We start from the raw sequence: 18,355 nt of genomic DNA, 5'->3' as shown, positions 1-18,355 counted from the left end.
TCGAGGGGGCAAAGGGGAAAAATTGGGACAACTGTAGTACCATAATTAATCAAACATAATTTCAAAAAATCACCTGTATATTCAGTTGCTACAAATACCACAAAAATGCCAGTAAATCTCAAGTCTCCGTGTCCAGCCATGTCCAGGCCTGTCTCCTGAGCTCCAGTCACAGAAGACTAATCACCTGCTGGGCTACTGCCCTTGGTGGTCCCTAAGCACTTCATCGCCACGTGATTAAGATGGAATGTTCGATCATTTCCCTGGTCCTGAACCACTATGTCTCTTTGTCAGTAAATCTCACCAGACTTTGGACATCTTTGTTAAGAGTCATTTTGGATTCCTCCCTCTGCATTACTTCCCATCTGATTCATCACCAAATCTTACTGATTCTATTGGTGTATAAGTAACCGGGCTGCACCTGCTCTCACCTGAAGCCCCATCTTTGCCTGACATAGCATCCAACAAAACAAACAATTTTTAAAAGTGATGTAAATTGTTATGTAGTCCACCTCCAAATACTAAAGGATGATTACATTACACAGAGCAAAATGGTCTAAAAACCTCTTTGCACATCCATTTCCTAGAAAAAAAAAAACCCTACTTTTCACAGGATGGTAGCTCAGCTATGGCCCTTAGAACCCTCTCTCAGAGCAAAGACTCAAGATCCCCATGTAGATCTCGAGGCTGGAAGCCTGAAAGCACTCATATAGGACTATACATTTTATTCCACCACATATATTTGTTGAATTTGCGAACGATCTCCATATATATTCCTTGACTCTTTTCTCCCCCTTAAAACTTTGTTGCAGCCACAACATGTTTAGCCTCTAACCGTTTTTATTCCTCTGTTCAAATATCTAATCGTTCTATTTGCCTCTACCCTCTCCTGTCTCCAGTTCATCTTCCACATCGACACTAAAATCATTTCTAAAATCCAATCTGTTCGCGTTAGTGTTATTCTGTTGCTTAAACTCTTTTAGTGGTCCCGGCTTCCTTCAGTAACCTGAAAGGTGAAGTCTAAACTCCTTCGTGCTTCAGACAAGACCCCAGACACCAACGACGGGGCACTGCCTGTGTGTCCAGTCCCATCTCCTCTAACTCCGCTTTAGGCGTCACGTGGACCAGCCCTCCTGCCCTGTGTCTGCCCAGTCTGCGATGTGTCCGTCAGACCTTTCCGCTGAGCATCATGATGGCATATCAGTGCCCTGGCAGACATCCGTACTTCAAGTTTAACGCGTACCAAAGTGAGCTTACCACCTTTTCCTTCCCTCCTCAAATTCCTCATTTTTTCCACAGTGGCGCTACCATCCACAAATGAGGTTGTCTTTGACTCTTCCATTCCACTTATTCTTCATATCCAATCAAGTTTTGCCAATTTTGCCTCCAAATTCTTCAGTTCATCTTCTTGACCACCGCATCAGTATTCTAATCTTTCCGCATCCAGTCTTGTTCTCTTCAAATCCATTCTCTACACAACTATCACAATTCAGACAACTGACTCCACTTCTCAGCTTTTCCTTCTGAAAAGCTCCTCCCATCACAGGATCAGGTGCCCGCCCCCTCCTACTGCCTCCTGCTCTTCCTTGTCTGCGGCCTCACACTCAGCTGCACACCCGGGCTTGCGGTTTGGGAAGTAGTGGGAAGCTGTGTGCCTGTGCGTGTGTGTGGAGGTGGGGAGGGATAGTTAGACGGCAGGGAGTAATGCTTTAACGCGGAATTTTATTTTGAAAGCTGACTTTAAATAAATAAATGTTTCATGGACTTGAGAAATATTTAGGGCCGGCGTAAAAATTGTGAGGACAGTTTTAAATGGAAAGTAGAAACAGATGTTATGGTGGGAGGAGCTCAGAACTGGGAATTAGAATTAGAATCCAGAATCGATTTTGCCTTTTCTAAGTGTGTGAGTTTGGACAAGTCACTTAACCTCTCTCTGGGCATCAGTTTGCTCATCTGTAAAAATGAAGCGAGTAGATTAGATTCCCCAGGCTTTCCATTTTTAAAAAATTATGATTCTAGAAAAAAAAACCCAGAATGTGTTTCATACACCTTCTACCCTGCTACTCAAAAACACACAACTGAAACTGCAATGTTAGAAGCTTTGAGTCGATTTTCAGTGTTTCTCTCAGTACCTGGAGTGCAGCTCTGGCCCCAGTCCTCAGCTCTTGCCCTTTACCATCATCCTCTGGGTTTCTGGGTCACCAGCGAGGCTTGTGTGGGACAGTCCAGAGCCAGGAAGGGAGAGACACATATCTCAGTAGCCATCTCTTGTTAGGCTTATCTTATTCTCCTAAAAGCCCCAGTAACTGGGAGTATTTTGAAATGCTCTGAATGTCTGACTCCCGAAGTCAAGTTGCATTGCAAGAAGTGGAAACAGAAAATGATGTGAGGGAATAGATTTGCAGTTCCACCAACATCCATATCATTCATTCACACTTGCAGAGTTATGACCTCACGGCTTCAGTTTCACAGAATTCAGTTCTCCAAAGGGTCTAATTAACCTCATGGAACAGCAGCCCTAGAATTTAGTGCACTGCCACTAAGTGACAGTGACAGGTCGAAGACACAGAAACCCATTAGTAAAGGCAAGGCTGGAAGTTGGAACTGCACTCTGTCCAAGTAATGTGCTCCACCTCCTTTGAGTTGTATAACCATGAATTCTTATATTGTTTATATAATAAATAGATTTAGTTGTTAAAACGATTAATCACACTAAGCACAGTAGTTAGAAGTTGTTTAAAGGTAGTGGTTCTCACTTCTGGCTGCACATTAGAATCACCTAGGAAACTTTAAGAAAATATATACTGATGATCAAACCTCCTCCAAGAGACTCTGATTTCATTGATCGGGGTGGATCTTATCCACCAGAAAAACCTTTCCCTGCTTTTTTTCTGGGGGGGGGGCAGGTGGGAGGATGGTGGTGGGAAGGTGGTTCTTTGCTCTTGAATTATCATTTCACCTTTTTCTAAGTCACATTAATGGAGGACTTGGGAAAATGCTCTAATTCTCCGTTGTTTTGACCATTCGTGCATCCACCTGTCCATCTGTCTCTATGGGTGTACACTGTCAAGGGGTGTAGAGAAGGCCAAGATAAATATATGATTGCTATTAGCACCTCCGTTGGCTACAGGCATTTTTATAAATTGCCTTAAAAATTAAGGAGCACTTTACAATAGGACAGAATAATCTGATCAGAAAATAAGATGCAAAAAGTAATATATACTATGTTTAAATATTCTGATTTTTAAAAATTTACTCAAGTATAACACCCATAGAAAAGTTCACAGGTCATAAGCATAGACCTGAATGAACTCTCATGAGGCAAACATAACCATGAACTTCCTCTTTCCTTCCTAAAGCTACCACTCTCCTGACTTCTAAATTACAGAGTAGTTCTGCCTGTATTATACTTTATATAAAAGGAATCAAACAGTACGGATTCCTTTGTCTGGCTTCTTTAGCTCGACACTGTGAGATTTTTCCACGTTGTTAGGTACAGCAATAGCTTATTCATTGATATGGTTGTGTTAATTAAATGAATACCACAACATACATCCAGGAGTTGGATGTATTCCTAGGAGTGGAGTTGCATTGCCAGTCCTTTCAAATTATGGCAATTTGGCAGTTGTAGTGAGATCTTGTTATTATTTTAATTTGTAATGCTGACAGCTAGTGAGATTGCTGTATTTTTGGACCATTTGGATAGCTTCTTTTGTAAAGTATCTGTTCAAGTCCTTTGCCTTTTTTTTTAACAATGGGCTCACATGTCATTTTTATTTAAAAAAATTGGCATTAAAAATACTAGCCATTTCAAATAGTTGACTGCAGTTTGGTTCATTTTGTCCACTGTGGATTTGTTCTCTATTTCATTTTTGTGCTTTTATTACTTCCTTTTATTTTCTTTGAGGTTTATTTTCAGTTCTTTTTCCAACTTTGTGAAATGGATACTTAACACATTGACTTCCTGCCACTCTTCTTTCCTCACGTGTACATTTGAAGCTATCCCATCCCCTCAGGCAGGGCTTCAGATGCAGCCCCAAGTTCAATGTCATATTCCCACTATCATGTGTTAAAATTATTTTCTAATTTTTATTGTGATTTCTTGTTTGACTTACAAGTTATCTAGAAGCAAACGACTTCATTTCCAAACATTTGTGAATTTCTGTGTCAGTTTGTGATTGATTTCTATCTCAATTCCACGTAAAGGATTTCAGTCCTTTGAAATTCATCAAGATACGCATTAGAACTTGGTAATGTTGGTAAATGTTATATGTGTACTTGAAAAGGTTAGTCATTCTATCATTCTGGGATTCAGTTTTCTAAATACATTAATTAATTCAAATTTGTTAATCATGTGTCTCCTCTTTCATATCAGGAGTTGGCAAACTTTTTCTTAAAGAGCTAGAGAGTAAATATTTAGGCTTGTGGACCACAATGTCCCTGTCTCAACTACTCAGCTTTGCAGTTATAGCATGAAAGCAGCCATTAATAACATGCAATGAATGGATAGGTCTCAGTTCTAATAAAACTTTATTTACAAAAACCAGTGGCCAGCCTATGAACCATAACTTGTGATTGCCTGTTTTATCTAATTACTCTGTGTGTGTGTCTAAATATAAAATTTTTGGTCTGCTTGTTTTATCAGCTTTGGACAACTCTCCCATGAAGAATGTGGATTTGTCCAGTTCTTTTCATTCTGTAATTTTTGTTTTATATATTGAACTGATATTACTAGATGCATACAAATTTAGAGCTTAAATTTAAGTCTTCTTAGTGGATGGTTCTTTTAGAAATATGAAATGTCCCTGTATCCCTAATAATGCTCTTTATATTAAGGAATATTTTATAGAATATTGATATACTATACTAACTTTCTTTTAGTTAATGTCAGTGTGGTATTTTTTTACTATCTTTTTAGTTGCAGCATTTACATATTCTTTTATTTAAGGTTGTACTCTTGTCAGCAACATATATTTAGTTTTCTTATAAAAAATCCCACTTGACATTTTATGCCTTTACCTGGCATATTTGAGCCCATCTATATTATACATATATATTCCCCCCGGGGTAAATATAAACATTATTACCCTTCTGAGACTCTTCTTTTTTTACCCCAAAGACCTCGTGAGAAGTGCAGGTCACAGAATTGTTTTCTCAAGTGTAGTTTCTACTCCTGAGATTGCCTCATTTTTGCCTAACAACCTGTCTCTTTGTTTCAGTGAAGCTGAGTCAAGACCTGTGTCTGAACAAACAGACTTGTGCCCCACTGGGTGCCCCACTCCCCAGGCCAGAGGTTCCAAGCTTCTTCCCCACTAGAAGCCAGAGCCATAGCAATGCAGGTGGTAAATGGGTACAGCAGCCAGGAGTTTGCCTGTTTCTTATTGTTAATTAGTAGGAATTCTTTGTGTTCTGCATGAATCCTTTGTCATTATGGGTGTTGGAAATGTATTCCCCTAGTCTATGCCTTACCTTTTTGTTCTTTTTTAAAGATAGAATATATTGATTATGCTATTACAGTTATCCCAATTTTTCCCTTTGTCCCCCTCCACCCAGTACCCGACTTCCCTCTAGCAATACTCCCACTTAGTTCATTCCATAGGTTATGCATATAAGTTCTTTGGCTTCTCCATTTCCTATACTATTCTTAACATCTCCCTGTCTATTTTGTACCTACCAATTATGTTTCTTAATCCCTGCACATTTTCCCCCATTTTTCCCCTTTCCCCTCCCAGCCGATAACCCTCCAAATGATCTCCATACCTATGATTCTGTTCCTGTTCTGGCTGTTTGCTTAGTGTGTTTCTTAGATTCAGTTGTTGATAGTTGTGAATTTTTTGCCATTTTAATGTTCATAGTTTTGATCTTCTTCTTTATTTTAAAGAAGTCCCCTTAATATTTCATGTAATAATGGCTTGGTGATGATGAACTCCTTTAGCTTTACCCTGTCTGGGAAGCACTTTATCTGCCCTTCCAGTCTAAATAATAGCTTTGCTGGGTAGAGTAGTCTAGGTTGCAGGTCTTTGCTTTTCATCACTTTGAATACTTCTTGCCAATCTCTTCTTGCCTGCAAAGTTTCCTTTTGAAAAATGAGCTGACAGTCTAATGGGAACTCCTTTGCAGGTAACTCTCTGTTTTCTCTTGCTGTTCTTAAGATTCTCTCTTTACCATTAACCTTTGGCATTTTAATTTTGATGTGTCTCGGTGTGTCCTAACTTGTTTGGGACTCTCTATGATTCCTGGACTCATATGTCTATTTCCCTTATCAAATTAAGGAAGTTTTTTCATTATTTTTTCAAATAAGTTTTCAATTCCTTACTCTTCCTCTTCTCATTCTGCAATCCCTATGGTTTGGATGTTGGTACATTTGGAGATGTCCCAGAGGCTTCTTATACTATCTTTGTTTTCTTTTAATTCTTTTTTTCTTGCTGTCTGGTTGAATACTTATTTCTTCCTTATGTTCTAAATCATTGATTTGAATCCTGAATTCCTCCCCTCCATTGATGGTTCCCTGTAGACTTTTCTTTATTTCACTTAGTGTAATGTTCATTTCTTCTTTATGTTGTTGCTGTACTTAAAGAGTTCTTTGAGTACCCTGTTCACCAGTATTTTGTGCTCTGCATCTGATAGACTGTTTATCTCCATTTTGTTTAGTTCTTTTTCTGGGGTTTTGTTCTGTTCTTTCATTTGGGCCATATTTCTTTGTCTCCTCAATTTGGCAGCCTCCTTGTGTTTGTTTCTGTGTATTAGATAGGGCTTCTTTGACTCCTTGTTTTAGTAGTGCCTATTATAGAAAAGGCACTTATAAATTATGTGGGGTGGAGCTTTAGGTAATTGCCAGGGTGGAGCAGCCCACTTTCCTACTTTGTGGCTCTGTATCAGGGGAGGGCTCAGAGAGAGGACAGTGCCACTGCCTGGCTTCTGGAGGTTTGCCTGGCACTTACTCCATTTCCATTTGTTTTACCCACTTTCCATATGCAATTGGAGCCCTTCCAGCTGTTCTCTGGTAGTGAATTCCAGATTGGGTGAGTTTATGTACATTCTAAATTTGTGCAGGCCCTTTTAGCCAAGTCTCCTGAAAATCCAACTGTTTATTCTGCCACCCCAACCTCCACTGGTTTTTACAACCAGAAGTTTTAGGGATTTAGCCCTGGCTGGTGTAGCTCAGTGGATTGAGCATGGGCCTGTCAACCAAATGATCACGGTTCGATTCCCTGCCAGGGCACATGCCTGGGTTTCAGGCCAGTTCCCAGCAGGGGCCAGTTCCCAGCAGGGGATGCATTAAAAGCAACCATACATTGATATTTCTCTCCTTCTCTCTTTCCCTTCCCTTCTAAAGATAAATAAATAAATTTTTTTTTAAAAAAAGAAGTTTTAGGGATTTATCTTTCTAGCACTGGAATCTTGGGCTGTGCAGTCTAGCTTGGGGCTGAGATCACTTGCTCCCAAGGTGTCCCTCTCGATTTTTACCCACTACATGTGAATGTGGGGCTGTCCTTTCTGCCACCACCACCTGTATATACCACTCCATGTCTCCTCATCTCTACACCTTTCTCTCTGAGTCCATCCTTTTTATCCATCTGGATGAATGTGGCTTCTTTATATCCTTGGTTGTCAGCTTTCTATACAGCTCAATTTTCTGACAGTTGTAGATGTTATTTGTTTTGATATGTAGTTGTAATTCTCTCTATGGTTGCACGAGAAGGTGAAGCATGTCTACCTATGTCCCCATCTTGGCCAGAAGGCCTATCATTTTGTTCTTTTAACAATACTTTTGATGAGTACAAATTCCAATGTTTATATAACCAATATAACAAAACAGGGTGGGGAAAAAGGTACAGGGTAGGTTTCAGTTGTTTGTATGGAAGAGAATAGAAAGTTAATAAATAATACAAGAATAAACTCTGTGTTTCATGTACTCTCAAATGTAAGCCTATTTTGCCCCACCCCATATTTCATTTAAAATAGATTTAAAATAATGAGAGGGAAGGAAATAGTTTGAACCCTTAAAATGCTTTGAGCTTAGAGTTGCATAATGCAGAAAAATCCCTGAAGTTTCTGGCTGTAAGATGAGTCTTAGCCTTTCTTTTTAAATTTTACACAGATTTACACAATGTGTTACAAGAATAACCTTGGGGTGAGAATAAATCCCTTGGACACAATGCCATCAACTGAATTTGTTATACTTCACCTCTAATGTAAACAGTTTGCCATAGTGTTTCCCAACTGATTTTGTCACAAAGAATGGAAGTGCAAGGAGAAGGAGGAAATAATCTTTAGTTTTTGCATAAAGAACAAACCACATAACATATTATTTTCCATCTGTGTACATTCCCAACCTGGAAGGAGAAAACTGGAATAACAGTAACAACACACAAAAAAAGTAATGTAAGGTCTTCCTTAAAACAAAAACAAAATTTCCTCCAGGAGAGTGGCACTGGTGAGTAATACAAAACACCCAGTCAGCAGTGACCCCTGCCTAGACTGCAGACAGGACAAGGCCCTCATCCTGACCCCCGAGAACAGACACACCTATGAGGCCAACCACCGTTCTCTGCACCATCCCCTGCTGCCTCCCCAGTGGACTGAATATGTAAGGCTCTGCTGCCCAGTGTGAGCAGGAGAGGTCAGAAGGGCTAAGGCAGTATGCCACGCAGATAATGTCCTTCTAGAGTGCTGATGTGTAGGGAAGGAAGCTGGACTGAGCATTCACAAGCACTGGAAGAGCAAATCAGTGAACAGAGAGAGGCCCGGGGGAAGTCCTGCTTACTGTAGCTGGAAGTGCTTGATCTTGGTAACCAGCAGTTTGTACTGGGCACCCAGGGGTGCCATGGATGCTATATCTACAAATACCAGTTGTTCCAGTGGTCCCGTTTCATTGGTTGCTTCTGAGGGACATAAGGTGCGGCTCACTTCTTGGTAGTTGTAGGTCCTCTGGTATCTGCAGCAGCCAACAAAGGGAAAAACCGGCCAGAATAAGACAGAGAGACTCAGTGAACAAGCAGGGAAAGAAGTGTACTGCATTTCACTTCTCCCAAGTTTGTTTTCAAGCCCTTATATTTTAAACTTCAGACTGGACCTACTGATAGTGATTATAGAAGCGGTGTACTTTGGCACAGGGCTCTGTAGCATAGTCACAGGGATGCGAGGTCTGTTCGGTGCTAACTAGCACTTAGGCAGTGTCTACATTATTGTGCTAAACCATCCTCCTAATTTCAATGAGGAAAACATCAAATTATAAAAAAGAAACTATCCTGATAAGGCAATCAGGTAAACCCATTTTTCCATTCTTTAAGCTTTTACTAAATGGAGCATTTAGTTGGGGCTTTACTAAAAAGCCCCAACGTTCAAGTCAGTATTTTAATTTTCAAATTCCTCAATCTTTGAAAACAATTTAACACATACTATATGTCATGTCTAAATGCTCTCTGGGCTTTTTCTTGTACTTCTATAGTACCTTGTATAGTTTCCCCTGTGAAAATATAAACTCCGTGAGGGCAGGGGCTTTGTTGGTTTTCCACACTGTTACATCACCAGCATGTATCACCTAGTGGTGTTCAATAAATATTGTGGATGAAGAACGCACAGTGGGCATTTTGAAGAATGGAAGAAGTGTTACTCATTTAAGTTGACTGCTGGGCCTTGTCCTACCCTCAGTGGATGACCCACCAACCAGTCAAGAGCTACAGAACATTTATTTAATTCTGAATGGGAGTAAAATGATAGAAGTTCTTCCGGGTGCTGCATATCTAGGCAGAGTTCTCATGTCAGCCTCAAAGGGCACGGAGGTTGAACAGAGCCACACACGTCAGGGTGTGTGCCACAACTTGTGTTTGCACTGAGTGTGCATAGTACGTCCACATTCCAAATGTCAGATTTCTCGTTACACTAGGGAAAAGACCAGCTGGGATCTGGGCCATTGAAAGAAACAACGTAGTGGCACCGTCTGGGAAAAGGCCCACTTACAGTCCTTGGAAGAGCAGAGGAACCTGCCAGGACAGCACCTCTTTCTGCTGGCGAACCACCACCAGGACCGGGTAGTCGAGGTTCTCCGAAGAGCTGTTCACATACACCCGCACGGCGTTTACCTGTGGGCCACGGCAGACATAGGTAACGCATATCACACAGGCACAGGCACACACATCGTAGCTGCCACCCAAGGCTCTGAAAAACTTGCATTTTTCACATTTACTTCTGACCATAGGTAATCCCAGTGCCTGGGTTGTCTTTTCCTCACTCCTCTTGTAACCACAGTGGGTCTCAGCCTTGACAGCATGTTCAAATCACCAGGGAAGATGTTCTAAAGAACTGATGCTGGGGCCCAACTGACTTAAGTGGTCTTGGGTGAAGCCAAATTGTGGAGGCTTCCAGTGGTGGGCTGGGGAGTCCCACTTGGGCAGTCAACACGAGATTTTGAGAATAAGCCCAGAACTGAAACAGAAAGGTATTAATGTCCTTTAGTTCTATTCTGAATATAAATGCTAAAGATACAAATATCTCTTTTAAAAAAGACCTACAAGAGTCTCGATTGCTGACAAACTTTATTTTCACTTTATTTTTTGGAAAGTCATTCTGTGCTTCAAACCAAAATGTTATGTTTTATTAGAGACTAGCAGATGGTCTAAAGCTTCCCCAGCAACAAATACTACAGGGGCTGAGTTTTGTTCTCTTTGTGCTGCTTCAAGGCATAAATCAATCCCTGACACAAACTGCATTTTTGTATCACAGGCTATGTGGTCCCTTCCGAATACGGATGTCATCCCACGGATCTGACGTCCTCATGGCTATGTTAGAGACAGGAAATTGAACTGTGGCCCTCGATCTAGAGGGTTTGGGTGTTTTCTTTCAGTTTTTACAACACCACAGGCAGCATGGAAGGAGCAAAATAGAAGGAGGGTAAGGTAAAAAGAAAAAGTAAAATTTGATCTTTCGCATGAGATTTTTTCCCCCTAATGTATTAAAACCTTAGTGTTCTCTCGAAAACTCCTTTACTGAGGGAAGAAAAATGAAACGAGAAAATCCTACAGTTAAACCTTGAATATCTATCACATGTTCAAAATGGAAATTAAGAGGAAACAGAATAGTATGGATATCACATACTACCATCTGGTTCTCTTATATTATTCTCCCTGATTAAGCCACTTTGATTTGTTAATGTTAAAGCAGTCCAAGAGTGATTTGTTAATTTGCTAATAAGTACTTGCTCATGAAGGGAGCATTTTCTGTGCCTACACTCCACATGTTTCTATGGAAATCACACTGCAGCTGATAACTGCCTAAACCCCATCTCTAGTGCAGGCCTCCTTCCCAGGTTCTGGATGTTCCACAGGCACCTCAAATCCAGCTTGTCAGAAATGGCATCTATCACTCCCTTGACCTCTAACTTTCATCTTTCCTGAATTCCTTTGCTGGTGAATGGCTCCACTATGCAGCCATCTAAGCCTGAAACCTGAGAGTCATCCTTGATTCCTGTTTCTTTAGCTTTCTCAACCAACAGGTCATCCATCGAGTTCTGCTGCTCCTGTGAAGGAGTTCATACTGTCCATACCAAGACCCTCCCCTCCACTCTCAGAGTTCCATCCTTTGTGACTGTGAACCTCCTTGATAGGACCTTATCTAGTCTTCATATGCTCAGGCTACAACCCTTCAGATGACAAGTTCATCTTGGCATTCTCCTGATGGAAAGGCCTTCAGTGGCTCTGGGAGTTTTCAGATTTACCCTAAAGTGACAAGAATAGTATAACAAATGTTCACATACTTATCTAGCTTTCTGTTTTGAATCCTGACCCAAGGACATTTTATTTTCATTGTTTTTAGAAAGGAAGGGAGTGAGAGAAACATCAATGTGGGGGAGAGGCATCAATTGGTTGCCTTCCCCAGGCCGGGGATCGAACCTTCGGTATAGGTATGTGCCCTGACGGGGAATCGAACTCGAAATCTTTTAGTTATGGGACAATTGTCCAACCAACTGAGCCACACTGGCCAGGGCTAATCTAGTTTTAATAATTATTAGGAGTATACTGTTTAATTTCATTTATACTTCCTATTTCCCACAAAGACCCTTACTGGATTATTTTAAAGTAAATACCAAAGATTTTACCATTTCATCTATAAATAGTTGAACATTTATCTCTAAGAGATAAAGTCTCTGTTAACATAAATGTATTTCCATTATTGTACTTAATAAAATTAATAATTTTTAAGAATTATTTAATATGCACACAGGATTTGAATTTCTTTATTTGTTTCAAAAATTGCTTTTCTTTTTTTTAAGAGTCAACATTGCATTTGGTGGATATCTCTTTTGAGTCTCTTTTAATTGGAAGGTGCCCCTCCCTCCTTTTTGGGGGTGGGTGAGTGGGCATTTACTTGTAACAGAAAGCAGCTCACAAAGAAGCAGAACAAACCTTAAGTAACCACATTCTAGATTTCGTCAATTGTCTCGTGTGGTGTCTGCCTTTGAACAGATTCCTTTGTCTCCTAGATTTCCCATAAACTAGTAGTTAGAGCTAGAGGCTTGAGTAAATTCCAAGAACTGAATTTCTTAATCTTTTCCTTGGATTATGTATCACAGATGAGAAGATTTTTACTATTCCAGGTTCATGAGACCTAGATTTTCTTCTAGTATTTTATGGTTTTATTTTTATAAATAATAGTATACAGTATGAGAAATGATGTCAATTTTATCTTTTTTAATATGTTCTTTTTAGTTCAACCAATACCACTTATTAACAAGTCCATCTTTGCTCCACTAATTTGAATCCCCGAAGGCTTGATCACTGCCTTCTTCTGTAATTTCTTTGCCTGCCAATGCCCCACATGCACAATTACCTGCTGTTCCTCAAAAGGGCTATGTCCCCAATGACTGGCCTCTGGATATCCTTATCTCTGAAGTTCTCTGTGGGAAATCTTCCCTAATATTGCCCCATCCTACCATTTGGACTCTGATTACCTTTATATGGTATGTTAATACCACTATGAAATAATAGAAAATGTATATTTTATATATAGCCCCGGCTCCCAGTTCCTAACACAGGGCTCCTAAAACTCTTAAAAATTTCTAAGTGATACAAGCACTAGGAGCATATTTTGCTCTCATACTTGAACTCTGACCCTGGTTCTTGACAGACCTTCTATATCCCTTGGAATTTCCTGGGTGATAGGAGTCTTTTTTGCTCTAGTGAGGAGACTCTTGGGTTCCTGGATAGCTTCAGGATGAGAGCTACCAGAGAGACCAAGTGAGCCATAAACAGAAGGTTGAAATTTTCATCTCCACTCCCCCATCCTCCAGGAAGGCGAAGGAGCTAGAGAGTGAGTTAATGATTGATTATGCGCACGTGATGAACCTTTCATAAAATTTCCCGAAATACAGGGGTCAGAAAACTCTTGGGTTGGTGAGCATATCCAATGCACATACACAGAGCCAGGCTACCTAAACTCCACAGGGGCAGAAACTCCTGTATTGGAGAGCTTTCTGGAGCTCACCCTATGCATCTCTTTCCTATGGCGCTTCCTGAGTTACATCCTTTTATAACGAACCAGTAATCTAGTCAATAAACTGTTTTCTTGAGTTCTGTGAGCTGCTCTAGCAGATAATCAAACTTAAGAAAGCAGATCATGGAAGCCTCTGATTTACAGCTAGCTGATCAGAAGCAGCAGTGACAACCTGGACTTGCAATTGGCACTCTGAGGTGGGAGGTGGGCAGTCTTGTAGGACTGCACCCTCAACCTCTGAGATATGAGGCTAACATCAGGTAGGTAGTGTCAGAACTGAAGTGAATTGAGGGGACCCTCAGCTGGTGTCACAGAATTGCCTGATGTGTGGCAAACCCAACTCTGGTGCCAGAAGTGTTGTGACTGCGAGGAGAAGGGAATAGAAGTGAGTTTCCCTGTAAACAATCACAAAGTATTTTTTTCCATGTAGTCAAATTTACTACTTTTTTCTCGGACATTTCTTCTATGACTTTTTAAAGCTGAAATATAATTCATGCACCACGCAACTGACTCTTAAAGTGTACAATTCAGTAGTTTTCAGGATATTCACACAGCTGTGCAATCATGACCACTTTCTAATTCCAGAATATTTCCACCCCCCCCAAAAGAAGCCCTGTATCCATTACCAGTCACTCCTTATCTCCTTCTCTCAGTACCTGGTAGCCACTATTCTAATTGCTGTTTCCATGGACTTGTCTATTTTGACATTTATTATAAATGAAATAATACATACGTTCTTTGGTATCTGGCTAATTTTGCTTAGCATAAGGTTTTCAGGGTTCTTCCATGTTGTAGCATGTATCAATATTTCACTTATTTTTATTGCTAAATAATATTCCATTGTATGAAGATACCACCTTTGTTGATGTACTCTTCAGTTGATGGACATTTTGGTTGTTTCTACTTTATGGCCATTACAAACAATGTTGCTATCAACATTTTTTAAATCTTTTTTAAAATAAAGCTACATTACCTTTACCAAAATGCTATATCAAGTTTCAATAAAATAAACTAAAGTGTATTTTACCGTAAACTTTGAGAGTTTTTTTTCTTTTTTTTTCTGCTTGGCTCCAGGAAGAAGGTACTCTTATTCTTAAGCCAGGCTGCAAGTGGCTTGCTTTAGACACAGTAGAAATAATTAGCAGGGATAAGTATCTAACAAGATTAGGTATTTATATGAGTAAAAATAACACCTGCAGTGACATGATAAAAATGATACAGACCATTAAATTGCATATATTGGGGGACAAACTGATCACCAGTGAGGTCAGAAGGAAGTCTCCCCTCATGGTCTAATATTGTATAGTTATGCAAATTTGAGGATTTTGTGCCGTATTTTAGAGCATTCATTATCATCTAGCCTCAAAAATAAACTACTGGCTCTTGATTGTCTTCTCAGAATTACCAATTACCTTTTTTAAAAAATTGTTCAAACGCAGTTGTCTCCATTTTCCCCTCATCACTCTCCCAACCCCAGCCATCACCACCTCCCACCCTCGATCCTACCCACTTTGGTTTTGTCCATGTGTCCTTTATACATGTTCCTTGACAATCCTTCCCCAGTTTCTTCCCCCCATTATTCCCTCCCACCTCCCCTCTGGTTGCTGTCAGTTTGTTCTTAATTTCAATATCTCTGGTTATATTTTGCCTGCTTGTTTATTTTGTCAATTAGGTTCCACTTATAGGTGAGATCATGTAGTATCTGTCTTTAACTGCCTGGCTTATTTCACTTACATAATGCTCTCCAGTTCCATCCATTCTGTCACAAAGGGTAGGAGCTATCATCATTTATGTACAAGTTTTGTGTGAATATATATTTTCAATTCTTTTGAATATATACCTAGGAGTAGAATTGCTAGGTGACATAGTAAGCGTATGTTCAACTTTTTAGGAACTGCTAAAATGCTTTCCAAAGAGGTACATCATTTTAAATTCCAGCAATTTACATAACCAGCGATGTATAAGGGTTCCAAGTTCTCCAAGTCCTTGACAACACTTGTTATTGCCTGTCTTCTTTATTATAACCATCTTAGCTGGGTGGCAGGGCAAGTGGTGTCTCATTGTGGACCATCTGTATTTTAACTGTTACTTGCTTGCCTGGCTCTCTAGGAAGCTGCAGACTTCATCTTTGGCATCCCTAGTGCTGACAGAATGAATTAGCTTAGAAGCACACTCACTTCTAAGGTTTGTAACACAAATGGTCACCAGTATTATAGTATAGTGCATCTTTGTAGAGCACACATTAGTCTGGCTTAAGTTTACAGTAGTCAGAACTATAGTAAAACCTAAGGAAAGTTGTGTACAGGTCTAGCTTCATCTTTAGCTTGTTTGCTTCCCTTTTCTTTACCTAGAATCCAGCCTCCTTCTTCCTTCTTAGACACTTTGTGCTGAAAGGAATTTTCCTCCATTTTACTTCATGCTTTACTCTAAGGCAGTGCTTCTTAAGTTTCTATTGAGCAGATCAGGAACATAACTTTAAAATACACATTTTCAATAAGCATGCCAGGGGTTTCTGATGCACATGCATTGAAGCCCACACTTTGTGAAGTACTGTTTCAAAGAAATCATCTAGAGGGTGTGCCCCTTTGTCGGCAACACATCAGCATCCGGAAGCTGGTGTCCGGTAGGACTTTATCTGGGCTGGCAGGAAGGAGGCCTGCTGAGAGCAGAGCAGAGCAGACGTACCACTGCCACGGTTACCCCAATCTGCTACTCATCTCCACACCCGAATTTTATTCCTGTTCTGGCTCCTGTAACTCATTTACTTTCTTGTTATTTAATAATGATCTTACTAATTATAATAAAAACAAACTCAGATATACTATTATAATAAATTGCAAAAAATATACGTTAAAGTAGGAACTAGAAGACACTGGGCAGTTTTCCAAAAGAACAGATAATGTTCTTACCCCCAGGAAAGGATAAAGAGCCCTATTCACAATTTGCTTTGCCTTTCCCAAACCTAATGTGCATCTGTGAAAATTGGATTACATTTGCACAGCGAGGTAAGCTGTGTAAAGACAAAACTAAATGAAGAACAGGGTGTTGACCATGCATAATGGACCCTAACACCTTGCAATACACCATTCTTAAGAGCCAAGATTTTTCCTCCTGTTGCTTCTTCCTATTGTCAAGACAACAGATCACTTTTATTATATAGATTTTGTTTTCTTCCTACATTTATTATAAGCATAAAATTATATTACAGCCAAGGGGGAAGAATTATTTAAGTACTCCCATCTCTGATATCATATAGATCAGAGATCATGCGACATCTTAAAGCTTAGGCTCCTTATAATCTTTGAAAATATGTCAGCAGGGAAAATTTCAGAATTGTAAGTAATAAGGCTCTGTGGCATAAAGAGAATCAAAATGAATTTAATTCAAAATCTAGTTTGGTTTTGTTAGAGTAATGAAGTTGTAGGCTCTATTAGCTGGAACAATTAGATTAAGAGTCAGAGATTATTGGTTTCCATTATCAAGCACACCACTGCTTTAAGCACATCACTGTTATTAAGATCATTGTGTGATCGGGAACAACTGACTCCACTTATAATAGAGCTAAAGTACTTTTTGTAAGCGGTTCCTTTTCCTAATGTATAATTGTTTTAGTAACTTTGTTGTGTTCACTTGTGTATATCTCGGGGGAGGTGTTTAGATTCTCTGGTTCTTCCTTCTTTTCTTCCTTCCCTCTTTCCATACTTTCTTCCTCTCCTCCCATGCTCTCCCTATCATTCATCAAACATTTCACTGAGTCAAGAGCTATGGGGGTGGGGTGCAGTGGATATACTAAAGGCAACCCTGTCCTTGAGAAGCTCATGATCTAGTCAGAGAGACAAATGGTGTCATCACCAACAGGATAATGTGATGACAGTACTGTAGCAGCACAAGCAGACAGTGTGAGCACATGGCGGACAAAGTAGTACCACGTGAGGGAGTCAGGCAAAACAACACAGAGGCTGGCCAGTCACTTCCCAAGTTATAGTGAAGTAGGGCACATCCACATAGGTCCTGCCACCGCCTGCCTGGTGCATGTAACCTTGACACAGTGTTAGAGAACCTTAAATCTGGGAAAGTGCTCAGGGGAATCATCCAGTCCGAAGGTTCCATTTACAGGAGAAGTGATATGACTTCTTTGAAGAAGAATCATGACTACAACCCAAGCTGCTTGAGTCACAGCCGCCACACAGTGCTTGGCTAGATCATGCTACTGTCACTGTTTTGAACCCCCAGTGCCACTGAACATCACTATGGATATAGGCTTCTCCTATCATTCCACTGTGAAATGGAATTTAAACTTTAAACTTCACCTACCGTGAAACTATGTGGATAAACTCTGTACATGAAGGGAAGAGACAAGCCAAAGACTTGGAGGTGTTATTTATACATATATAAAAAATAAAATATCAGTATCTTGAATATATACAAAGAACTTTTAATCTCATAGGAAAAATTAAAAAATAGAAAAATATGTAAAGGATATAAACAGTAGCTGAAAAGGAGAAAAATGACTAAAGAACATGTGAAAAGATGTTCAGCACTTTACACTCATTAGAAAGGTAAAGCCTGAACCATATGGCGACGCCACATTTGCAAGAATGTAGAGAATCAGAACTCTTGCGTATCATTTATGTAAATGTTATTTGACACAACCACTTCAGAGAGCAAATTGGCAGTCTCTACTAAAGCTGAAGATGAGTTCACATTATATTCCAGCATGTCCACTCCTAAATTTATACATAATAAATACTTGCTTACATATTTACAAGAAATTCCAAACTAGAATGTTCATTGCAAGCACTTGTAGCAATAACAAAATTTGGAAATGTCCTAAATAGCAATAAAAGCAAGCTAAATAATAGGTGAA

At 39.8% G+C, this 18,355-nt stretch overlaps 1 protein-coding gene across 2 annotated transcripts in view; it reads right to left on the bottom strand.

Moving 5' to 3' along the window:
- Nucleotides 1-18,355, bottom strand: part of SIDT1 (SID1 transmembrane family member 1) — a 97,997-nt gene that overhangs the window by 57,694 nt on the left and 21,948 nt on the right. For both annotated transcript variants that reach the window (XM_037057387.1, XM_037057386.1), the window contains exons 2-3: nt 9,961-10,082; nt 8,765-8,935 (exon numbers count right to left, since the gene is read on the bottom strand). In XM_037057387.1, the coding sequence (XP_036913282.1) occupies nt 8,765-8,935; nt 9,961-10,082 (293 nt within the window). The remainder of the gene's footprint in view (nt 1-8,764; nt 8,936-9,960; nt 10,083-18,355) is intronic.

Source organism: Sturnira hondurensis, unplaced genomic scaffold, assembly GCF_014824575.4.
Source record: "Sturnira hondurensis isolate 20B ecotype Veracruz unplaced genomic scaffold, ASM1482457v3 Scaffold0009719, whole genome shotgun sequence".
NCBI lineage: Eukaryota > Metazoa > Chordata > Mammalia > Chiroptera > Phyllostomidae > Sturnira > Sturnira hondurensis.
This window is presented reverse-complemented; position numbering and strand designations above follow the sequence as displayed.